The sequence below is a fragment of the Meriones unguiculatus genome, chromosome 3 (genome assembly GCF_030254825.1).
Source record: "Meriones unguiculatus strain TT.TT164.6M chromosome 3, Bangor_MerUng_6.1, whole genome shotgun sequence".
Taxonomy (NCBI): domain Eukaryota; kingdom Metazoa; phylum Chordata; class Mammalia; order Rodentia; family Muridae; genus Meriones; species Meriones unguiculatus.
The window spans coordinates 180,170,949-180,196,702 of record NC_083351.1 but is presented as its reverse complement, the minus strand read 5'-3'; the positions used below and the strand labels follow the sequence as shown (position 1 = coordinate 180,196,702).

Below are 25,754 nucleotides of genomic sequence, written 5' to 3'. Positions count from 1 at the left end.
GAACAAATCACCCTTAAAACTATTTTGACTTTTTTAGAGCTAACTGAGCAGAATATAAAATCATGCAAAAGATTCCCTGGGATAGAGATTTCACAAAATCAAGGCACAAGGGCGTAAGAGAGCTGGCTCCTGGCTCCTTTATGGCACCTGGGGAGGCTCGAGGGAGCTGCTGCTGACTTCTCTATGACTCCGGCCCACACCTTCAAAGTGCAGTAGCTTCATTCAGGCTGACGGCTCTCTTCTCAGTGATGAGAAAAGAAAGGTCACCATCAATTTCCCGTTAGTCAGATGAGGCAGAAGTGGGAGCAGGGGCAGCCTATGAGCAGCTTTCCCAAGACTACCTGCACAGAGAGCTCCCATTGTTAGGAACATTTCTGAACCTTGATTATCTGGAAAAAAAGAAAGTGGAATTTCCAAAAGTTTCCATTTGAAGCAAGTGATCTAAAAGAGTTGACAACTCACCTGAAAACATTTTGACAAAATCATCAGTAGTCATACTCATCACTACGTCCGCCCGGTCAGGGGGCTCTCCATGCCCAACTTTCCCAACTTTATTCTTCAGATCAAGAAACCATGTGCCTCCATCTTCACCTGTAGAGACAAACATGTGGAAATAAACATAATTATCACTACTGTGTAGCCATCTTCTACCATGCTGTCCTGGTTAAAATCCTCAGGCTACCATCAACTTAGCACTTATTAAAATCCAAGTACTGCGCTAGGTTCTGAAGATAATTCAATAGCAAAAAGAAAAGCCAGGTTCTTCTCCAAAGAGGCATCAGAGGTGGTGCAGGTGTGTTAACAGAGGAAGTGCAAAGCTGGAGCAGTAAAATTCACACTCAAGTTACTACAATGCTTAAGAGGGGCTGGAACAAGGGACATGGCTCAGTGTCTATGGATATAACAGCTCACTTTGAGAAGTGGGGAATAAACAGAGACTGTTAAGGAGGAAGCCAGGGAGAGGGGGTATTTGCAGAAGGAAGGAGTGGTCAACAGCCTCAGAGCCTACAGAGGAGTTACAGGGAGGGATGACAAATAGCCACTGGGGAAACAGCCATCATCTAGGACTGTGGGGAAAACAGATTCTGTGGAACTAAGAAAAATTGGAGGGAGAAAAGTATGTTCCATAGAGTGGGCTTCAGGTAAAAATACAGTGTGGCTCTGAAAGAAAGACAGGGAGCATGGTTTGGCAATACTGTTAGATTCTGTTTTAAAGATAGACTATCAGTGAAAACATTAAAATAACTGCTGGAAAGGAGGCTGCAGGGTGCAGAAATTGAAGAAAAGGTACAGTTAGCAGGAGTTAGCAGGACAATCCCTGAGGAGCCAGAGGAAATGGGATCTCTAACTCTAATACTACTAGCGTCATCCATGAACTACTTTACTGTCACGGTCTGTCAGAAATGGAGACACTCAGGGACACCCCTGACCTACTGGATCAAACTCTGCATCTGAGGAAGAGTCTAGGTCCAGTTAAGGAAGCTTGCGGTGCACTGGCGGGGAGCTACACTCCGGGGTACAGGGAAGAAAAGGAGGGCCTATGAAGGCTGATTTACATGTGATGGCAGGAAGCTGAAGTCACTGCTAGCTGCAGGTTTTTTGAAAATATTTTGTGGAAAATGAGGCAGCAAATGACAGGAGAAAAGTCTAAGATGCTGCTTTGACCTCTCTAAAGAGATAACAAATGAATCTCCACAAGTCCAGCTGATGTTATTGTTTTGGTTCTTGTATAACAAGATTTTGCAACTCTGGGCAACCAGATAGTTTGATTCATCCCAAACTAATCTTTGATAGATAAGTCATGACATAAGCAGGAAGGGTTCAAGCTTAGGACTTCAACACAAAAAAATGACTGAAGCGACAGACCACAAATTCAGAAACAAAAAGAGAGAATGATAGATTTTGAAAAGGCAGAGAACAGCATAAAGGATGAGAAAGTTTGCATATAAAAGAACTAAAGAAAGCAGTGCTTAAAACTACCATTAGCCTATGTTACTTTTTATTATATCGAAAAACATGTAAAGAGGTTTTTGGTTTTGTTTATTTTTTAAGACAGACTCTCTCTAAAATAGCCCTAGCTACTAACTCTTTAAACCAGGCTGGCCTCAAACTCATAGAGATCCACCTGCTTCTGCTGCCATCCCCCCCACTGAGTGCTAAGATTAAAGGAGTGTGCCATCATGCCTGGCTCATTGCAGAGGTTTTTATTATATTCATACTGGCCTAACTCAAAAATAAAAATGGTTAGCTGCCCACAACTGCTAAATTATTACATTACCTGTCACAATGCATATGTCCATCTATGTAGGACTTCCTATCATCTATGCCAAGGAGTTATTTAACACTGAAAGTATATGCCATGAAAATGTATTCTACCCATGTTTGTTTCCATACAAACAAATCTTAACTCAAAAATACAAACTGATAGTTCCTTGCTGTTTTTGAGCATCTATATTCAATAGTTCTAGACATAGCTAACTATCCAGGTGTCAAGAGCTGATTTTCTTCCAACAAAATCTTCTTCTCACTGTTTCATAAAAGCTCCAGATCATCGGACTCAGTCCTCACCTGAGAGTTCAAACTGATAGACAGCTTGTGTGGCTTTAACAACTTCATCACTGAGAGAGTCCTTAACTATTCTAAATGTTTCTTCCACGGCTCCAAAATGTGGTGGCGGTGGCTGCAGCTTCGGTTGCGGCTGTGGTTGAGGCTCTGGGTGTGGTTGTGGCTGCGGATGTGATTGCAGCTGTGGCTGCGGCTTCTCTGCTATTACTTCTGGCTCAGGGTCTGCAAAAGATAATTTACATAAACAGACTTAAAAAGCCTTGGTAGTGTAAGGCCCAAAACACAGCTAACGCCAGGCAGACTTGCTACCAAATAGCCCATTTGGCCAAATGATTTTCAATGGATTAAGTGGTATCTACAAGCATAGAGCTAGCTGATGGGAAAAGCAGCCAACCATGTCATGTGTGGCTGTGAATGTTAAGAAGCTAGCTCTCGTAAGTAAAAGGCTGGCTTTTAAAATAGGTTACTAACGCCCAAACCTAACAAAGCTGCTCCTAAACAATACAGTGTTTGGTTTTATAACCTATATAGGCCATCCATATAGGTTATAAAACCAAACGAGAAAAAGATGCCATGGTAAGGAAGATGAAGATATGCAAGACTTGGCTTGAATTAATAGCCAAGTAAATATTACTTGTCTGTAAGTAAAATGTATTCACCTAATCCTTCCCCACATAAGAAGTTTCATCTTCAAATCCTATAGGTGTCAGGAAAGAACCATCTCCTAAGAAGTCTCCCACTTCCACATGTGCGACATGCAACATTCATACCCATGTGTTCATGCTTGCATGTACTTGCACTCACATGTGTGCACACACACACACCAACAAATAATTTTTAATCTACTGAAATAGGGCTACAGATATATCACATTTTTAAAACATTTACTTAGCATGTACAAGGCTTTGGCTTTAAACTTTGGCATAGGATACAGATACACACACACACTTAGACCCACATACAACCTATGATATGGCTCTAGGAAGTAACTATGGTACACAGACTCAGCATAATAAACATAGGCCTGCTTGTGCTTTGGCTCATGAAAGATCTCAAACTCAACCTCTTTAAATAAAGGAGAAGGCACTAGCATATTTAAGCCTCTGGATCAGAGTCTAGGTTTATCCCTCTGTTTGACAGATGCTACTTTTCAAGAATGGCTCAACAGTATTCTTCTTTCTCATCTTTTAAATCCAAGTTCAAAGCTCATAGCTCCCGAAGGAGAAAAACAGACAGTTGAAGAGGAGTGGGGAAGGGAGTTGGGGTGGGAGAGCCTATGGGAAAGCAGCCCTGCAGTGAACCCTATGGTAGGAAGGAATTCTGTGGTGGTGCTTCAAGGGAAGTACATGCACACAGCTAGACTGATCAAAATGGGAAGGCACGTGCTAAAGAGATGTCTCAACATCTGTAACTTAAGTTGCAGGGGATGAAATGTCCTCTTCTAGTCTCAGCAGGTACACACGTGGTATCTATATGTACACATAAATTGGAAAGGCAAGAAGAGGAATTTTCTTAGTAGAGGTGAGGATGGACCTATGTCAGCCTTGTGCCATGGCCCTAGCTGAGAATCCACAAAGAAAGGAATTTCATCAGAAGGGCAGAGTGGAGCAAAAGCAACAAATATATTCCTGCCGTCTCATTCCACTAGCTCCAGAAAATCTCCTATAAGAGAACAGATTAACAAGAATAAAATAACTGGATGCTGTGAAAACAGTATCATACTGAGGGAGGAGTAAATTATGCTGAAAAAAATCCAAAGTCAATTTATACAAGCAATTTCCTATGAAACTAAAATTTTTTTTCACATGAAAGCTATTCTTATGATGTCTTGGTCTCGACTGTAACAAGCACACACTGTGGAGCAGGGTGGGGGAGGCCACATCAGGCACGGGGCATGGAGGGCTGTCTGGAGCCTTCCTCTAATTCTGTAGTGAGCCTGAAGCTGCTCTGAAGCAGCAGGTCTTACCAACACGCTGTGAAGTGGGTGCTGGAGACCACGGACCTAGCTGCAACAAGAGGACGTAAGTCTAAAAGCAGAAACTGAGAAACAACAGCCAAGCAGTGACATTGTTTTTTGTTTGTTTGTTTCTTTTTGTTTCTGTTTTGTTTTTTGAGACAGGGTTTCTCTGTGTAGCCTTGGCTGTCCTGGACTTACTTTGTAAACGAGGCTGGCCTTGAACTCACAGAGCTCCGCCTGCCTCTGCCTGCCAAGTGCTGGAATTAAAGGTGTGCACCACCACCACTGGCTGTGACACTGTTCTTAATATACACAACTGAACAGAAATAAAACTGTAGAGAATCTTAACAGATTATTCTCTGTAATACAAGGATAAATCTGACAAGGTTTCCCCAAATACAGAAGAAAATGAAAGAAGATGAATAACCAAGGGTGCTTTAACTACAGGAAAAGGGGCAGCCAACCTAGGAATGCATAGTTCAGAAAACTAAGAGCTACCAGAACATGAGCAACCCAAACTATAAGCAAATAAAATAAACTAGAAAGAACTAAGTAGGCTCTCTGTGTTCCAGCAGGGAGCAGAGATAAGGAATGAACAACAAAATGATGTGTGTGAGTGCATGTGTGTGTGCATGTGTGTGCACATGGAGAACAAATTCCAGAAAAGGTACAGCCAACTCTCAGCAGGGGCTGCGATCAGCAGTGGATTCGAAAGCAATGTGAACCTCTCACCAGAAAAATGAGGGCTCCACACCAAGCCTTTTGCATTAAGATATATAGTAAAAATGCAATGTATCTGGATACACATATGAAAAGCCAGCTGGCAAAGGTAAGTTGAACCCCAGACCAGATATACTAGCCCCTGTCTGTGTAAGCACACAACTATGCCGACAGGAAATGCTGATTATAACTGCTAGTGATGACATAAGAAAAGCGAAAAGAACTATGGAACATAATGTTCTCTCTAGCACTAGCACTATATGGAGAAGGCTGCCAAAGAAGGAGCATCTGACCTCAAGGGTGAGAAGTAGAGCATTTCTGTAATGAAAGTTCATCAAGACAAATCTACCCATCAAAGCCTAATGTCAGTGGCTGACATTTCACTCTTAACCCCTCTTGTTCTGACTGCACAATCGCAAATGCCCTTTTCATGATGATACTGTTCCTCGTTAATTACGCCCAAAGGGGGAGAATGTGCTGAACACAGCAGTTACACGTTTAGTCCCTGAGGTGGCAACTGCTCATTATAAATTAATATTTGGCACTATTGGGGACTTTTAAGAATTCAGCCTTTAGGAATACCAGCTATGTAACTGGTTAAAGCCACAGGCTTTGGAGAGAAACCCTGTGTCAAAAAAACAAAACAACAACAACAACAAAAAAGCACAGACTTTGGAAACAGAGAAACAAGAATCTACATCCTGGTTCTGCCACCTGCTGTCGGCTCTGCAGCTCCGGTACAGTCTTCAGTATTAAACAATGCACATGAACAAGCGGCTACAGCAATCACACATAGGCCACATGTGATGGAGAAGATGACCAACTAAATGGTTCTTGTTTGAAATGTGATAGACAAATTCAATTCACGTGTCTCCCTTCAAAAGATAAATCCAATTTTAGGGGTTTGGGCAAAAAACAGGACCTGAGGTCTCTTGCCTTGAAGGCCAGACTCAAGGGTTTAAGAGTCTGGTTCCGACCATTCTGTAAGAAGCCTTTTCAGAAAAAAACTGATGATCTTGTTTTCTTGGTTTTTCTCTCCTGATGAATTAAAGATCTAACTTTTAAACCAGCATTCTCTGTGTTGTAGACCTCACTACTTTTCTTTTCTATGGCTCTTATTTTCTTTATTGTATAAAAAAATGTCCTTTTATTATCTATTTTTTTTAACTTGTTCAAAAATTTAGATAACACACAGACACATAAAAGATAGAACTAATCTGGAAATAAAGTTTGGCTGTAAAAGCATCAGGGTTCTACAGATATCAAAGGCACAGAGAAAATTCGTTCTTAAAAACTTTTATTACAAAATGTTTCTTGTGTTTCAGTAAACCACAGATGGTATGCTAAATAGATCACAAAGATTAAAAAAAAAAAAAAGGTATGCCCAAAACTTCCTTTGAAATTAACTCCCTTCATAGATAATAGTACAAATTAAAAATTGTGTTAGATATACTTCAACATGATACATTTTTCTCCAAATATCAACATAAAACACTTAAAGACAGCTGTCAAAGAAATAAAACTTGGGACAGCTGCAAAAACAAAACAAAAAAACGCCTTTTTCTAGGGTTAACTGAGAACTGTACATAATGTATATTTAAGTTACAGAATGGTTTAGAGCAATGGTTCTCAACCTGTTGGTCAAGACCCCTTTGGGGTCAACAACCTTTCCCAGGGGTCCCATATCAGATGTCTGTCATATCGGATATTTACATTACAATTCATAACATTAGCAAAATTAGTTAAGAGGTAGCAACAAATAATTTTATAGCTGTGGTTCACCACAATATGAGGAACTGTATTAATGGGCTGCACCACCAAGAAGGATGGGAACCACCATACTAGAAGCAGAGGGAAAAATAGCATTGTTACAACAGCAATTCTATATTTTAGAAGAAAAAGTAAGTTAGTGATTGTAGTTTCCTATTTAAAATTTGATTTACCCAGACATGTTATACACACCTTTAATCCCAGCATTTGGAAGACACAGACAGGTGGATCTCTAGAAGTCTGAGACCAGCCAAGGTTACACAGTGAGACCATGTACATTCATATACACATTCATCCATACACATAGAATACGCTCTAGAATCCTGGTGCAGTTAAGAACCCTGGCTACTTTTCCAGAGGGCCCAGTTCAATTTCCGGCCTTTATGTGGCAGCTCGCGACCATCTCTAACTCCAGTCCACTTGGGAATCCAGCACTGTCTCCTGGCCTCTGCAGCACCAGGTATGCTTATACTTGGTGTACAGATATACATGCAGGCAAAGCAAAAAAATAAAATAAAATAAAATGTGCTCTAGAATCTTACCAGGTGATTCGATTTCCTTTATATATGTATCTGGGTGGTCATCTAAGAAGAAATCTGGTAGCAAGGGATGGCCTGAAAAATGAACCCCCATATAATCAAGTTAGAATAATTATATAGTAATTATTATACTATATTAAGATTTTAAAACTTTTTAATAAAATTCATCTTAAAAAGAATCCTTGACTATAGAAAGAGCCCCTAGACAAATATTGAACTATTTGATCTAATTTACTCATTTTTCCCAGTAACTCAGTAGTTATCCTCCTCTCTTATGAGAAATTTCCTCTTCAGACCTAACCTTCTGTCTCATTTTTTTTTCTGACAAAGCCTTGCTAGTCCTGGCTAGCCGGGAACTCCTGTAGAGAGGAGCAAGCTTGCAGCAGCCCTGCTCCTGCCTCCCAAGCGCTGGGTATCACAAGCACAGGTAAGAACGGCCAGGTGCCTGCTTGTGTGTGCGGACACACATGCGCTGTGTGTGCACGTGTAGCTGTGCACACCCTGGACCTGCGTGTTTGCGGCAGCCAGGGGTCCACATCAAGTGTCTTCCTCTGTCACTCTCCGCCACTTTTACAGTCTCTCACTGATTCACTTACCATGGCGCCCCAGCTCTGGGATTAGAATCGTACAAAATACACTCAGCTTTTTACACAGAGACTAAGTATCCAAACTCAAATCGTCACCATTGCGCAGCAGGCATTTTCCATGTTCAACCATTTCCCTAGACCCCGAAGGTCTGCTCTCTATTTCTTTTCTTTTTGTTTTCTGAAACATAATTTCACTTGTGTAGACCATGCTGTCCTTGAACTCACTGCCTCCTAAGTGCTGGAACTAAAGACATGTACCACTCTCCTGGCTGGAGAACTGATGTGTTCAACTAACCTGTCTTTTCTTTCATCGAACTGTCCATTCAATTCATTAACCCATTTACTGAGGGGGTATTTGATTTTTACAGTTCTTTTTATTTTCTAAGCACCATTTGTTGAAGAGGCTGCCTTTCCCCGCTCCTAATTTTTAAAGCCTTTGTCAAAAATTAGGTGACTGCAGCTATGTGGTATATGTCCAGATCTTCAATTTCACTCTGGCCTACATGTCAGCTTTTGTGCCAGAACCATGTCTTTGTTACTACTGCTCTGTAGTATAGTTTTATGTCAAGTGTTGTGATACCACCAGCATTGTTCTGCAGAGTGTGGATGTGGCTACTTGGGGTCTTTTGTGCTTCTTTATGAATTTTAGTACTGTACAGGGAGATGGGGAAAGTGGAACAAGAAGATCACTAAGAACAAACTATATATGAAAACACCATGTTTAATTCATTATTTATATGTTGTTGTTATTATTATTTTGATTTTTTTTTTTTTTTTTTTTTTGAGACAGGGTTAGTCTACAGAGCCCTGTCTATCCTGGAACTCACTATGCAGACCAGGCAGGCTTTGAACTCACAGAGATCTGCCTGCCTTTGCCTCCTGAGTGTTGGGATTAAAGGCATGCACCACCACACCTGGCTTCTGTATGTTCTTTAAAAACTCTGTCTGCCATAATTGTTCACTGGCCTTCTGACTAATCCAGGAGCCTGAATCCTTATTATCCCTATAATCCTTTCATCCCACCTCCCTCCAATGTGCTCAACATTTAATTTCTTACTTGACCAGCCCTTGAAAGCAGGGGAGAGTAATTAAGGTCTTACTTCTTAGCATACATGTATTTGGATCTTTTCTCTTTCATTTCTTTCTGCCATCATGAAAACTAAAGCTAAGTTCTTTTCTTTTCTTTTTAAAGGTTTATTTCTTTATTTCACATATGAGTGCTCTATTTGCATGCACATCTGCATGACAGAAGAGGACACCAGATCTTATTATAGATGGTTGTGAGCCACCATGTGGGTGCTGGGAATTGAACTCAGGACCTCTGGAAGAGCAGACAATACTCTTAACCTCTGAGCGATCTCTCCAGCCCCACTAAGTTATTTTCTTTCACTGAGCCTTTTTATCAACTAACAGTTATGGATAGAAAATAAGTTAACTATCTAAGTATTATCTTAATATAATCTGACAACTATATGACATGTACATGAAAGGATCTAAGGGTCATAGAGCCTTCAAAATTGTAGGCTTCCCCTCCCCCACCTAGGGCAAGCGTAACCTAATTTTTGTTATATCCTAAAACCACAGTACTTCATCTATGTAGTTCTTGATACTTGGCATGATTTTGCGGGAAGGAGACAGGATCTTGCTATACAGCTGAAGCTGGCCTCAACCTGTGTTCCTCCTCCTTTCACCCCCAAGTCCTAAGATTGCAGAAGACAAATTTTACAATCTCTATATAATAACATCATGTCTTAAAAACCTGAAATGAGCCAGGTGGTGGTGGTACATACCTGTCATCCAGAGCTAAGGAAGCAGAGACGGGATCGTGAGTTCGCCAACCTGAACTGCATGGTGAGGCGCTGACTCAGAAGCCAAGGCTAGAAATATAGCTCAAGGGTAGGAGTGTACTTGCTGGAATGTGCAAAGTCTATTGGTGCGTCCCCAGAACAATACCCACTGACACGAAAGCCCTAACAGGAATACTTACAGTGTTCCGGATCCAGAGGATCTGAGTGCATCTCCTTCAGCTCCTCCCACATAGTATCCATCTACCCACAGGCAAAGTGCTAGAATAGCTTTGACCCTGTTTTACTATTTGCAGATATTAACTACTGAACACTGCACATGCCAAGCACTCTGCAAGAGCACTGTGCACATTTCGCAAATGGTTCTAAAATCCTCTCCAGAAAAATTATTTCCTCACTTTTAATAAGGAAATTGGGACTCAAGAAAGCAGGTGACACACTCAGCACCACTAAGCGGGTAAGAAGCAGGGGTTGCACTCAGTCTGAGCTGCCCTGCCAAATGCTTTCTAGATTTATTTTACATTTTTAATTTTTTTCAGATAGGGTCTTACTATGTAGCCTTGGCTGGCCTAGAGCTTGTCTTGTAGATCGGGCTGGCCTTAAAATCACAGAGATCTGCCCCATTCTGTTTCCCTGAGTTGCTGAGATTAAAGGCAATTGCCACTACACCCAGCTAGATTTATTTTCATTTTGTGTGTGCGTGTGTGCGTGCATGCGTGCATGCGTGCACACGTGCTACGCACATGCACCTGAGTGCACATTAACTAGGCTGCTGTCCCCTGGCAACAACCATTGCTCCAGCCCCAGGCACGGCTGCTTCGCTCAGAGGTTACCCAGACAGCACATGTAGAGCGGCTCTGTAAAATGACAGGAGCTATTCAATTGGAACTGAGGGAATAAGCCAAACGAACATGTAGTTTGCTCATCTACAAGCTTAGGTTCATGAGTAACACTTAAAATACATTTATGTGCAAATAGAATTCCCAGGTTTTAGCTAAATTTTCTATTTAGAATATATCTTTGTTTGTTTTTTTAGAGAAAGGTCTCTGTTGCTCAGGGGGGATCTATACTCCTGGGCTCTTACCACCCTCCCACCTCAGCCTCCTGAGTAGCTGAGATTGTAGTGGAGACCAGTGCACCCTGCTTAGTGTAAATATATTACATATAAGAAAAAACCATTACCACAGCCATCTATAATTTCAAAGGAAATTATTTTAAACAGTGGACGGTGGAGAGTTCTGGAAATTTTCAAATCGGACCACTATTTATAAGACAGACCTGCTCATTCATCTTCATAGTCTACAAGATTGTTCTTAAGAAAACAAACATTTCAGTTGGGCAACGGTGGCACATATATGTATAAATATCTCAGCACTCAGGAGGCAAAGACAGGCAGATCTCTGTGAGTTAGAGGCTAGCTGGGTCTACAGAGCAAGTTCCAGGACAGCCAGGGCTACAGACAGACCCTGTCTTGAAAAACAAAAAAGGGGAGAGGGTACTGGAAAGATGGCTCAGTGGTTAAGAGCATTGGCTGCTTTTCCAGAGGTCCTGAGTTCAAATCCCAGCAACCACATAATGGCTCACAACCATCTATAATGGGATCTGATGCTCTCTTGCTGTCTGATGCCCTCTTCTGTCATGCCAGTACACATGCAAATAGAGCATTCTTATGCATGTCTTAAAAAATAATTTAATTAAAAAAAATAAAGAACTCTACTCCTGTATCATCTGTCATGCATCTAAATAAAATCTTCACTCTGATTTCTAGGAGTAACTTTTTTATTCTTTGTTTGTTTTGAGACAGGGTTTCTCTGTGTAGCCTTAGCTTTCCTGGACTCAGTCTATAGACCAGCTGGCCTCGAACTCACAGAGATCCACCTGTCTCTTGTCTTCCCGAGTGCTGGGATTACAGGCGTGCACTACCACACCCAGCAGAGTAACTTTTAAAAGTTCAGTTTCCTTTTAAATGTTCACTTCCTAATGGGAGTGAATAACTGAACCAACCTTCTACATCATCATGTAATTTCAAAAGCCCTAATTTTCACTTCTGTTTGTTTTTGACTTTTTTTAAGGTAGAGATGGTGTGAGGTTTTCCTTCAATGGAAAATAACTTGTAAAAGAATATACTCACTTTATAATGTCACAAACACACATACAACATTGCATAAAATATGGGAAAACATTAACGCTTTCAATACCTGTAAGTATTACCTGGTGTAATTGCATATACATCAAAATCTTGTATTCCTTCTTCTTTTAAGATATTTTCATCAATGATAAAGTTGCCAGTAAAACTTTTTGGCCTTTTGAAAATGGAATATGCAGCATCCGCGATGATGTCAACTTTCCTACATTGGCTTTCAATACCAGTTCCTCCCAGCATATCCATAGCAGCAGTGTGTATGGCTGTGGAGAACACACACACACACACACACACACACACACACACACACACACGACTCCGTAAGATATGGAAATAACAACAGACAACTACTGTTCAAAACTACCAAGGTCAATTTCTTTCTCAGGTGATAAAAAATAAAGTAAGGTCAAGAAAGTCGCTAAATGTTCTAGAGACAGAGTTGGGTGGGACAGGTGACAAGGAGACAAATACGGCTGTTACTCGGCACAGACTGCACTTGCAGAAGTCCTTCAGGAAAAGCACCTCCTCTGATTTTTTATTTTATTTATTTTTTAATTTTTACCTTTTTCACACTTTATTCATTATATATCCCAATTGAAGCCCCTTCCTCAACTCCCCCAGTCGCATCCTCCCTCCTACTTCCCCCCTATCCTCTTCCCCTAGTCCACTGAAGCAGGGAGTTCTCCTGCTCTGTCATCTGCCCATAGCTTATCAAGTCTCACCAGGACTGCCTGGATCCTATTCTTCTGTGGCCTGGCAAGACCATATTGCTATGGGCAAGTGATTAAAGAGCAGGCAATCGAGTTCATGACCGAGGCAGCCCCTGCTCTCCTAACTCGGATACCCACATAGAGACTGAGTTTCCAATCAGCTACATCTGAGCAGGAAGTCTAGGTACTCTCCATGCATGGTCTTTGGTTGATACATCAGTCTCTGCAGGACCACCTGGGCTCAGATTTTTTAGCTTTGTTAGTCTCCTTGGGGGCTCCCGTCCCCTCCATGTCCTTCTATCCCCACTTCTTCTTCCACACGACTCCCTGTGCTCTGCCCAAAGTTTGGCTGTGAGTCTCAGCATCTGCTTTGATGACTTGTTGGGTGGAGCCTTTCAGAGGACCCTCTATAGTAAGCTCCCATACTGTTCCTTCTCTTTTACCACTTCTGGTGTCTATCCTGTCTGACCAGGCAGTTGAGTTTAACTGCCTTATGGCTTTAATGTAAACCTGATATTTAAAAGTTCTTCTGTTTCTTTCTTTCTTTCTTCTTTCTTTCTTTCTCTCTCTCTCTCTCTCTCTCTCTCTCTCTCTCTTTCTTTCTTTCATTATTACAATTTATTTACTTTTGTATCCCAGCTGTGGCCCCCTCCTTTGTCTCCTCCCAGGCTCCTTCCACCCAACATTCCAGGTTGTTGGCTCTCATTTCCCACTTCATCTGAGCTGCTCAGTACTTCAGGTTCACTGGAATGTTGGGTGGAAGGAGCCTGGATGGGTGAACTCTGACTTTGGTCTTTTTGCCAATTTAAGCTGCTGGATTTTTTTTTTCTCTCATTTTTTGGTGCAGAGGTTTGAACACAGGCCTTATATACACTAGGCAAGTACTCTCCTAGACTTGTAGAGTCTTAGCTTCCTGATATGATTTAATAAAAATTATTAATGAGTAGGTGCACACCTTAAAGATTTAAAGTAGAAATGGTAAGTTGCAGCCTGCTGGTAAAGAAAAGCTGACTGTGAAATTACCTTGCTTGCTCACACTTTGTTAATATATAACAAGTTGCTTAGTTACAAATGTATATGGGAGCCATGCTCTGTGGCACACACCTGTAATCCCAGCACTCAGGGAGGCAGAGGCAGGCAGATAGCTGTAAATTAGAGGCCAGCCTGGTCTACAAAGTGAGTCCAAGACAGAAAAGGCTACACAGAGAAATGCTGTCAAGAAAGAAAGAGAGAAAGAGAGAAAGAAAGAGAGAAAGAGAGGAAGAAAAGATAAATTAAATAAATAAGAAAAAAAGAAAAGAAAGGTATATGGGTTCTTGGGAATAATTTGTTTTTAGTGTTTGTTTCTCATCTATCTATAATATGTAAAACATTTATTATGGTAAGGGTATCTGGGAACATGTTTTTTTCATTGTTAATCATTCACTTGAAGAAAAACAGAAAGTAACCACATTGTGATTTTTATAGTGCTTGATTGATCTTGCTGGAGAGAAATAATAAATGTTGTTGGAGCTCGCTCTTCGTGGAGTTTATTCCATCCACCAAATGTGTATGTGTGTATATGTACAATAGCAGGGTGGGCTATTATACATAGCCCAAACTTGCTGTTTGGAGTTTGCTCCACCCACCCAATGTGTGAATGTGTATGTATGTATGTACGGACATACATACGTATGTATGTATCTATATGTGTGAAGTTAAGAAGAAACTTGTTGGAACCTACCTGCTGGAGTCTGTCTTACTTCCTCATAGAGTGTGTGTGTGTGTGTGTGTGTGTGTGTGGTGTGTGTGTGTGGTCTTTTTCTCTCCTTTCTTTTTTAGAGGCTTGCCACCACCAATGCAAGCCCCTGCTAAGAACTACTAGTTCTAGCCCCTGCTTGCCACTACCAGTGGAAGGCCCTTGCTAGGTAGCCACCAGCCCTAACCTACCACCAGCCCTAGCCCACTGCCAGCAATAATTAATTCTGGCCCCTCAATTATCACTATCAGTGGAAGCCCTGTTAATAACAATCACTTCCAGCCCATAGAATTCAGCCTTTTACCTTCAGAGAAAGTCTGCTGGGTGATCAGCCAGCCACTGGATCTATGCCCTGCCTCAGTTTCCCGTTGATGTCGAAGCTTGTCTTTGATAAAATACCCATATACATAAAATACATAAATAAATCTTTTAAAAATATTCACTGAAACCTGCAATGACTACAGTAAGATGGACTCAGAAGACAGCATCTTCCTCGAGTTTTCATTCTAGTAAGGAAGGCTTTTATAAACTATCATTAAATTATAAATGTTTTAGTGACATAAAGGAGATGTACAGATTATCAAAACTAATGGTGAATCGTAATCTTTTAAAAACTATCAGCAACACTGATACAATTGATCACTTCCTCTTACTACACTTCCTGCAAGTGGCCTGCCTTCAAGACGTCACACTGTGACCTCTTCCTACCTTACCTGTGGGGTCCTTCTTTTAAATCGCTCATGTTACAATGCAAACAGTCCTTTCTCTACTTCTCAGATGCCATCTCATCTTGAGACTGTATTACCAGTCAATGCTGATAACCCGCGCGCTCCAAGCTAGCCTTCAGGCTCAGAGGCTCAGCTGCCTACCGCCAGTCTCCACCTGGACGCTCCAACATGATGTCTCCAGTTAAGTTCTAATCTTGCTCTCCACCTTGCTCCATGTCAAGCTTTCTTCACCTCGGTGGTGTAACCCATGTTCGGGTTACTCCGGCCAGAAGTCCTGCAGTCTTCACTGACGATTTCCTAGCTCTCTCCTGCCCCACTGAACCCACCAGCAGACCCTGCTAGTGCGACGCCTTCAGACCGCCTCAACAGCAGGCCTTCCCACCTTCACTGCTACAGGCCCGCCACGGCCACCAGCGCCGGTGACTGCTACTTCAGTAACCTCGAAATGGCTTTCCCTATTGCTTCTTCAGAATCCAGGTTCAACACTCATTTCACACAGTTAAGTCCCCAGTCTGGCCTCCACTTCCTCACTGATTTCAGAACCTTACTTCAGCTACAATGGTCTCCTTCCTGTTCTTGGATCCTGATACTAGGCATTTCCATCCATAGGGTCTTTGCACCGACTGCATCTTTGAACACTTTTCTCTTGGCAAGAAGGCTAACTCCAATCACTTCCAAATCTATGCTCAAAAGCCACATTCTCGGATAACTCTACTACAATTCACAGACCCAAAGAAACTAACTAATAAGGAGGGCCCAAGGGAGGGTGTCTGAATCTCACTGAGAAGGAAAAATAGAAAAGACAGAAGAAGTGCTGGAAGAGATCCCTCTTCAGAATGGGAAGGGAGTGCTGAGGAAAATGAGGGTGGGGATCTGATTTCGGCCCAAGGGGCTTGCAGAGACTGAAACACCAACCGAGGACCATGGATTGACTGGAACTAGGCCCTCTACACAAATGTACATGATGCTCAGCTTCATCTTCCTGTGGGTCCCCTAACAAAAGGAGTGGAGGCTGTCTCTGACAAGGTCTTTCTTGCATGCTTTTCAATCCTGTCCCCCACGGGTGGAGGATAGTGAGCTCAGTCCTAATGCAACTTGATGTGCAGGAAGGGGGAGGTGGGAGGCTCCCCTTTTCTGAGGTGGAAAGGGGAGGATATGGGGGAGACAGAAGGAGGGCGGGACTGGGAGGAGAGGAGGGAGGGGGGCTATGATTGGGATGTAAAGTAAATAAATAAATATTTTAAAAAGACACATTTTCAAAAAACCATGAAACCTTTCTACTTTATTAGAGGTTAAAGCCTGGCTGAGTGTGGTGGCGCACCCTTTTAATCCAGGTACTCAGAAAGAGAGGGAGGGAGGTGGATCTGTGTGAGTTTGAGGCCAGACTGGTCTTCAGAACAAGTTCTAGGAAAGCCAGGGCTATATAATAGAGAGACTATCTCAAAAAGTAAAATAAAAATAAATAAAGTGTAAATAAATAAGTGTTAAAACCTCTCTTCAGTGGCAGAGGCACACTATTTTCCTAATTTTGCTTTAATTTTACAAGTGTTTTTACCTTTTGCCATACTACCCATTGACTCCTGTGCTTGAATGACGACGCTTCTGCCTCAGCCTGCGGAGTAGCTGGGACTACAGGCATGGTCACATGCCTACCTGCAACTACCGCTTCTTCAACAAGCCTTTCAATCTCAACAATTGAAAAGAACTTGCTGAAAACACTTCGGTGGCTTTCATGAGACTCTCCTGTTCTAGCGCCACACTCCCATCATAGCTGCTGCAATGATGTCAAGGCTGGAGGATGGACGGCAAGGCTGTTTATGCTCCACAGAAAACAGCTGACCTTATTTCCCAAAAGATTCAGGTGACCTGAGCTGTTTCACAGGATGTCAGTAAGAGGGCTGCAGAGTTAGCTCACTGGGGAGTGCTCCCCTAAGGTTAGCGAGACACTAACTTAGGGTTTGCACACGGTGTGGAAGAAGGATGCAGATCTAATTAAGCAGTTTCTTCTAAGTACAAACCTGTTTTAGGCCATAAGGCATTGACTGCAACTTCACCTCTAAATTCTTCTGCCATTCCAAGCACACACATAGACATGCCATATTTGGCAATGGTATAAGCTGAAAGAAACCACAAACCACAAAAAGTTGAGAAACTAATTTTTGAGTAGAAACAACCAGTTTTCTGTCACTCTTTTCTCCCTGATAGTTTTGACAATTATTTTCACAATACAGAATATACATGACAATTCTCTACATAGAAAAGAATGATTATGAACTCCTGATTCTCCTGCCTCAGCCTCCCAAGCACTGGGATTATAGTTCACAACATCTGAGCAAATATGTTTTAAGGACGCTATTATGGTTAGTTATGAATACATCTGTGTGTGTGTGTGTGTGTGTGTGTGTGTGTGAGCACGTGCATACGCATGTGGGCACACATGTGTGCGCCACTAAGTGCCTGGGGATACTAGAGCTTCAGATGTCCCTGGGCTGGTGTTACAGGCAGTTGTGAGCTGCCTGACGTGAGTGCTAGGAACCAAACTTGAGCCTTCTGCAAGAGCAGATAATGCTTTTAACTCTAAATGTTCTGTTTTAAAACAATTGTTTTTAAGAAAGTAATTGATCAGAGGTGTCTTATTTCCATCCTAATATTTCATTATATTAATGTTTTCTTTTTCTTTTCTTGTTTCTTTCTTGAGATAGTACCTCACTATGTATCTTAGCGCTACTCAATTGCCAGTGCTCCTGCCTCAGTCTCCTATGTGCTGGGATACTGCCATATGCTTCCACCCATAACTGTTTAAAAAATGGGTATTCTGGGCACAGGACTTGGGAGGCAGAGGCAGGTGGATCTCTCTGTGAATTCAAGGCTAGCCTGGTCTACATAGTGAGTTCCAGGACAGCCAGAACTACATAGTAAGACCCTGTCTCAAAAACAAAGCAAGCAAACAAACAAGCAAAGAATGGGCGTGATTATTTACAGAGGAAGTTTCACTCACAAATCAACACCACAGGTATGGTGTGGCTCAGTGGTAGAATAAGTGCTTAGCATTTGTGAGGCCTGAATTTCAATTCCAGCACCACAAAATAAAAGTACCAGGGACTAGACGGTTCAGCAGTTACATGCATACCATTCTCACTGAGAACCTGAGTTTGATTGCTAGGCACACAACTGCCTGTCACTCCGGCTCCAGGGGATCTGACGCCTCTGGCCATTGAGGGCACCTGAACTCACAGGCACTTACCCACACAGAGACACACACATATAATTTAAAAAAATAAAGGCTTCCAATTCACTTAACCTCATCAACTAGAGCACAACTTTCAGTCTCAGGGCCTTCCTAAATGTGAGTAAATTAGCCTAAGAGCTAAGCATCTGCTACGACTTTAAGGGAGGTGGACCACATAGCTCTAGCTACCTACATTTGTCTTACATCATTCCTTTGTTTTGAAAAGTAAGGTATTCCATAGCTATTTTCAACTAACTTTATTAGTGAACATGCAAACAGCACACCTACTGAGACATGAAAGATGGTGGAAATTCATATCATAACTTGAGTAATAGTTACACAGGTATACATATTTGCCAAAATTCATTAAGACCTGTGAATTATATCAAGTGCAACTTCAAAAATTTGCATTACAGATAAATGATTAAGAATTTATTTTCTGGATCACTGGCATAACAGAACATTCAATATTAATTAGCACATCCTGATTGTGATTATATAATAACTACACTGATGAATTCAAAACAAATTAGTCAAATGACCTATGCCCTCAGCTAACACTTACCACAGTGCTGCTTGAACCACAGTGGATTTAGGTTCAGGGGTGGGCTGAGGTTGAGAATATGAGCGATCTTGCTCTTTTTTAAAAAAGGAATACATGCTTTGGATCTGAAAATGGAAGAAAGCAGAAGTCAGACTAATAGCTTACATTTTAAAGTACTTCCATGGAGCAACTGTATTTGCTCAGTGATCTGTTTGGTACAGCTTGTCTGTAGACTACTTTTGTTTTTTCTAGAATGAAGATAATGCAAGAAACTGATTTTCATGCTTTGAGATCATGCTTCATGTCCTGACCACATGATCTGCTTGGTGGAAAAAAATTAAATCCTTTTCTATATTAGCTTTACACTCAACTGAGGATGTATTTTCAACCATGACTGTCTCAAATTCTCCCACCTCAACACACACTCAGAATCTTCAGACTCAGTTAATACACTTATCAGACAATCATAGGTTCAAATCCTGCTTCTGCCCCATTGTATGTCACTGGGTCACTCAGCTTTCCAGTTCTAGAATTGTCACTCTAAGGTAACAACTGCCGTGTAGGACTGAACCACAGATTCAAACGAGATGCTTCAGACAGTGTGTATGCTAGACGGGATAAAACGCTGCCATGTGTAGGGCCACATGTCTCTTCCAAAGGCACATCACACTTTGGACTGGTAAAATAATTTAGAGGTTTGGTTTTTATTACTGTTTTTCTTTTTGCTTTTGTTTTGTTTATTTTTTTTGTTTGTTTTGGTTTTTTGAGACAGGGTTTCTCTGTGTAGCCTTGGCTGTCCTGGACTCGCTCTGTAGACTAGGCTGGCCTCAAACTCACAGAGATCCACCTACTTCTGCCTCCCTGAGTGCTGGGATTACAGCCGTGAGCCACCACCCCCAGATCTTTTTGCTTTTTGAGACAGAATTTCACTGTATAGGTCAAGTTGGCCTAAAATTCACTATGTAGCCCAGTCTAGCCTCTAACAGGGAGCAATTCTCCTGCCTTTCCCTCCAGCGTATTGAGATTATACATACGCGCCCCCATGAGGGCTACTTATTTGTTTGTTTTTTCAAAACTGTGTTGCCCTAGCTGTTCTGGAACTCACTCTGTAAACCAATCTGACTCCAAACTCACAGAGACCCACCTGCCTCTGCCTCCCAAGTGTCGGAAGTAAAGGTGTGCACCACCATCCAAGTCTAATTTTATTTTTAACTGCTTGTTAAAACACATTCTTTATTTTACCAAAGATCTATATCCAATATTTTCACAATTTTAGGTATTAAAGTCATAACATCATATAGCAAAACAACATATTAACATATTGTAGCTCAGTTATAGGTTTATTGCACATTCAAGGACATCTAAGAGCATCAAGTGTGGCAGTGCATGACTAATTCCAGCATTCACGAGGCTGAGGCAGGAGGATTGCCAAATTCCAAGCCAACCTAAACTGCATACAGAGACCTGTCTCAAAAGTACAACAGAAGAAATTCTTGAGGTTGGGGCTATAGTTCAGTGGTAAAGCATCTGCCTACGATGCATAAGGCATAATGCATAAGGTCCAAACTCTAGCACTGAAATTAAAAAGAAAAAAAAAAAAGAAGAAGATTGTGAACTAAGCCATTCTTCTTTTAGGTCAATTTACTATTATTATTATCATCAACATCATTATTATTATCATCGTTATTATTATGTTGTTGTTATTATTTCTAAATACAAAACTCTGTTACCAATTCCAACTTTTTTTTCTTTTTGGTTTCTTGAGATAAGGTTTCTCTGTATAGCTCTGGTTGTTTTGGACCTCCCTCTGTAAACCAGACTGCCTTGAACTCAGAGATCTACCTGTCTCAGCCTCCCAAGTACTAGGATTAAAGGCATGTGTCGTCACCCCCGATCACTCTAGCATGTTCTTAACTTTAGACACCAATACAATCAACACCACTACAGAGTTTTGGTATAAACTGTTTTTCATGCCCACACTGTTTCACTTTCACAAGGGTAAAAGGAGGACAGGCAAACAATATTATAGCTGATTTTCATTAAAACTGAAACTGTACTTCAATCATTAGAAAAAACAAAAACAAAACTCAGTCCATTCTAGCAATAAGACCGAACCTTGCACTCAGAGGAAGGAGCTCCTCTCATTTACATAGCAAACATCAGCTTTCCTGCGATTGATTGGACAAACCTTGCCTTTGCTAACAAGCAGGGCCATCAACATTACATATCCCACATCCCAGTTTTCATAACAACAAACTCTGTCTTATACATCACACTGAAACTCCCAGCACCACAGTTAGATATTGTACTGGCCAGTTTTATATCAACTTAACATAAGCTAACATCACCTGAGAGGAGGGACGCTGAGTTAAGGAAATGCCTCCACAGAATCAGGCCGTATGGAAACCTGGAGTGCATTTTCTTAATTAGTGATTGATAGGGGAGAATCCAGTACGTTGTGGGTAATACCACCCCTGGGCTAGTGGTCTTGGATCTAGAAGAAAGCAACCGAGAAAGCCAGCAAGCAGCACCGCTCCACGGCCTCTGCATCACTTCCTGGCTTCCACATTCCTGTCCTGTCTGAGTTCCTGTCCTGACTCCCTTCAATGATGGACTAGGATGTGGAAGGGTAAGCCAATAAATGCTTCTCTCTCTAACTTGCTTTCGGCCACGGTGTTTCAGCACAGCAACAGGGCCCTAACTAGGACAGATACTAATATCATTAGCTGAATTAGGTCGGTAACTATAAGTAGTAGATTTTAAACTGTCTGGCCCCACCTGTTTATATGTAGGTACATTCTCTGAGAACACAACATCCCCACACTCTTGTTGGTGACTCACGTAAGATAGGTGCCCCTGGTGTTCACATTCATCATCAAGTCCACTCTCTTTGTAGGAGTATCCAATGTATTGGTCAAGCTAATAGCACTGGCATTGTTCACCAAAATATCAATTCCTATTTCCAAAGGAAACAGTTCCACTTTAATGAAAGTCAGAATTTTTACCTTTATCTCTCTCCCTCTCTCCTTTATCTCTCTCACACACAAAACATTTCCTCTCTATGGTTGATCCCTCAGCTGACTCATAAATACATACATGCATACATAATATACACACATATACATATATATACATATATAAAGTCATATAGGTCTATAACATACACATTTAAGACTATATAACTGACCTATACAAATGCCAGACCCAGTCACCCTTTCAAAATGGCACCTTCTGATTTTTCACTGGCACAGTGGAGATAGAGCCAGTTACCAGAGCTCTCTGGAAAACTGCAAGGAGGCTTAGTTCTTACAAGCTGTAGCTTCAGCCCTTAAGTCCTTCTCTCACTGACTCCAGGAACCTTGGGCCAAATCCTCTAATACTCTCCAGGACCCACAACCTTTCCAAGCATACTACTCTCTCTCTCCACAAAACTCCTTTCTTAAAGGGAAGGGCTCCTTTCTCGTCTTGGAAACTTGGGAAAGAGAATGATCTTGAGTTTCAAATCCCAAACAAGACTTTAGTGACTCAGACACACACAGAAATACACACTCACACTCTCTCTCTCTCTCTCACACACACACACACACACACACACACACAAATCTAAAATAATCCCAATTTCTGTGTACTCTGTCCAGTTTCTACGTATATGCAATATATCTTGTTTTCAGTTATATGCATTAAATGAAAATTGCAGTGAGAAGGTAAAAGTTCTCTACTTCGGTGAAAAACCTGTATGCAGAGGGTGATAATTACATCTAAGGTGAGAAGAACTGTTTGGGACTTGTGAAGGAGTTACAGGAAACTCAGGCTATAGACCAGTTTGCCTCAGTGAGTTGTGTTCCCAAAACTGCAGGTTACAGCAGAAAGGAAGAGACTCCAGTCACACAACCTTCACTGCACGACACGTTCTCACTGCTCCATTCCCCTGATGTTATCTCTGACTGGGTCTGGTCTATGTATCATTTATCACAGGTATGCAGGTACAGGGTAAAAACAGCAAAGACAGTCCACTGGAGCTCCTTACATCTATATTTTTACCAATGTTTAATACTTATTTCAGAATAAAGGGACTACCTCCGAATTTCTTGACAGCTTTTTCCACCGCACTGTTGATTTGCTGTTCATCTCTCACGTCAACAACACATGGCAAGGCCTTTCCTCCAGCTGCTTCAACTACAGAGAAGGAAACAGAGCGCTAAGTATTTAGAATCACACCTTCATTCTGATGCAACGATCGTTAAAACATAAATAAAAAGGTTCCCATTTCCGGAGACGTCGATATAAATTACAAGGAATCACAGCCCTAACGGACAGACTAACTATCAGCTTCAGAGCAGCCAGGGCTCCGCGGGTGCCAGGCACGAACACAGCGCACAGGCAGACACACGGGCTAAAGGGCACTGCACCCAACTAGATGCATCTAAAAGCAATTCCAACGCTCACTCCACCTTGCCCTCAAATGTCTTCACTTCCGCTCTACTCCACCTCCCACCCAAAAATAACTGTCTTAGGGAATGGAACCCAGGGCCTTCATACTCCGGCCCTAGAGCCATGATTTAGTTAGACTTTCTCATAATCCTCAAAAGAGCTAGAGGTGAAAAACTGGTCAGCACTCCCCCTCTACGGTAACAACATAAATACTTCTTTAGGTGTACAATTCTCCCCTTGTTTTCTGAGACAGGGTCTGTGTGGCCGTGGCTGGCCTGGCTCTCGCTCTGCGGGCAGGCCGGCCTGGCTCTCGCTCTGCGGGCAGGCTGGCCTGGGGCTCACAGAGGCCCCCCGAGCGCGGGGGTAAAGGTGTGCGCACCATTTACTTAGTTTATTTTGCCGTGTGTGCATGCTATGACAAGGGCGTCCAGGTCGGGGGACGACTTGCAAACACCAGTTCTTTCCACGGTGTAGGTTCGGGGACCGGGCTTAGGGTGTCAGGCTTGGTACCGGGCACCTTTCTTTACCTGCTGAGCCGTCTCACTGGCCCTACATGCAATTTCAAAGAGCTTACACCAAACTCTACAGCAAGCCCTGTACGGAAGGTGCTTTAAAGACAGCCTAAGAAGCAGCGGCTGGCACACTCACTCTCTTGAGCAGCAGTGTAGATTGTGCCCAGAAGTCTCGGGTGTGTCTGTGTAGTCTTCGCAGCAATAACAATATTTGCTCCATCCTTCGCTGCTTTCAATGCAATAGCTTTGCCAATGCCTCGGCTCGCCCCTGTGATAAAAACTGTGCATCCTGCTAGCTTCCTAAACAGAGCAGAGGTGAGCATGTTAGAAAGTTCACTGTTATATTTATACCAGCTCATACACATTTTCATGACGTCGTCTGTACCCCATCTGACAGCTAACAACCCACTTCATTACCACTGCGCATGACTGGTAAGTTATTAATGAACTGCGGTTGTCCAGTCTTACTGAGATCTGGCAAAGAGAATCTGTTCAAATACAAAGTAAACCTTAAGACGACGCGCAATTTTTTTCAGTAGAAAAGGTGTTAACAAGGCTGTGTGTGGTGCATAGGATGCATGTGTGCGAGAAGGTACATGCCTAAGTGATGAACAGAGACCAGAGGATCACCGCAGGTGCCCTTCTCTAAGCACTCCTCTCTAACCTCCTGAGACAAGGTCTCTAGCGAACGTGGGGCTGGGCTATAACCTAGCCTACAGCTCCTCTTCCCTCCCGTGACAGTCAGGGCTACAGCCTAGTGCGCCCATGTCCAGCTTTCCCTACAGGGCAGCTGGGATTTGAGCTCAAGGCCTCAGGCTTACACAACAAGCGCTTTTATCCGCAGACTCACCCCCAGCCCTGAGATTTTTGGATTTGTTGTTGTTTGGATACAGTCTCATGCAGAACAGGTTAGCCTTGATCCCCGAGTCCTCCGGCTCCTACCAGCCAAGTGTTGGGATTACAGGCACGAACACCATGCCAGCCAACAAGGCTTATTTGAAAGTGGTAGACTTACACATAAATTGTTATTATCCTTTACATTCTATAGTACTTTTAAGTTTTCTAGAATAAATATATAATACTTGCTGCTGGAGGGCTGGAGAGATGGCTCAGAGGTTAAGAGCACTGGCTCTTCTTCCAGAGGCCATGAGTTCAATTCCCAGCAACCACATGGTGGCTCACATCCACCTATAATGAAATCTTGTGCCCTCTTCTGGCTTGCAGGTATACATGCAAATATGCATAATAAATAATAAATCTTAAAACAAAACAAAACATTCTCAAAAAAATTCTCTAAAAAAGTAGGTAGAGGTGCTGGATGGCTAGATGGCTAGATGGCTCAGAGGTTAAGAGCACTAGCTGTTCTTCCAGAGGTCCTGAGTTCAATTCCCAGCACCGACATGGTGGCTCACAACCTCTTCTGATGTGCAGATAGAACCATGTATACATAATAAATAAATTTAAAAAAAGGTAGAGTGGGAAAATCCCAAATATGGATCAACTAATGAATGGATAATGTAAGTAGTTTACCCCCAAAGTACTGTTCAGTATTGACTACTATTCAGTAATGAAATACTGTAGTAAGATATACTATAATATAGTATATATAATACAGATATAATACTGTAGTAAGACTACTACAGTATGGACAAACAGTAAGAAAAAGAAAGCAATCACACAGATCACATTATTAAAACTCAATGACATGGTATGGACAGAACAGTCAAACCTGTAGAGACTCAAGATCAGTGAGTGCCTAGATCATGAGTGGGAGGG

General features: G+C 42.0%; 1 protein-coding gene across 1 annotated transcript in view; it reads right to left on the bottom strand.

Annotated features, from left to right (window-relative positions):
* The window catches only part of Hsdl2 (hydroxysteroid dehydrogenase like 2), a 43,951-nt gene that overhangs the window by 6,327 nt on the left and 11,870 nt on the right, over positions 1–25,754 (bottom strand). Inside the window, exons 2-10 of the mRNA XM_021627680.2 lie at positions 24,115–24,278; positions 23,113–23,211; positions 21,877–21,991; positions 19,057–19,160; positions 17,281–17,379; positions 12,155–12,349; positions 7,555–7,626; positions 2,569–2,787; positions 463–591 (exon numbers count right to left, since the gene is read on the bottom strand). Coding sequence (XP_021483355.1) covers positions 463–591; positions 2,569–2,787; positions 7,555–7,626; positions 12,155–12,349; positions 17,281–17,379; positions 19,057–19,160; positions 21,877–21,991; positions 23,113–23,211; positions 24,115–24,278 — 1,196 coding nt within the window. The remainder of the gene's footprint in view (positions 1–462; positions 592–2,568; positions 2,788–7,554; positions 7,627–12,154; positions 12,350–17,280; positions 17,380–19,056; positions 19,161–21,876; positions 21,992–23,112; positions 23,212–24,114; positions 24,279–25,754) is intronic.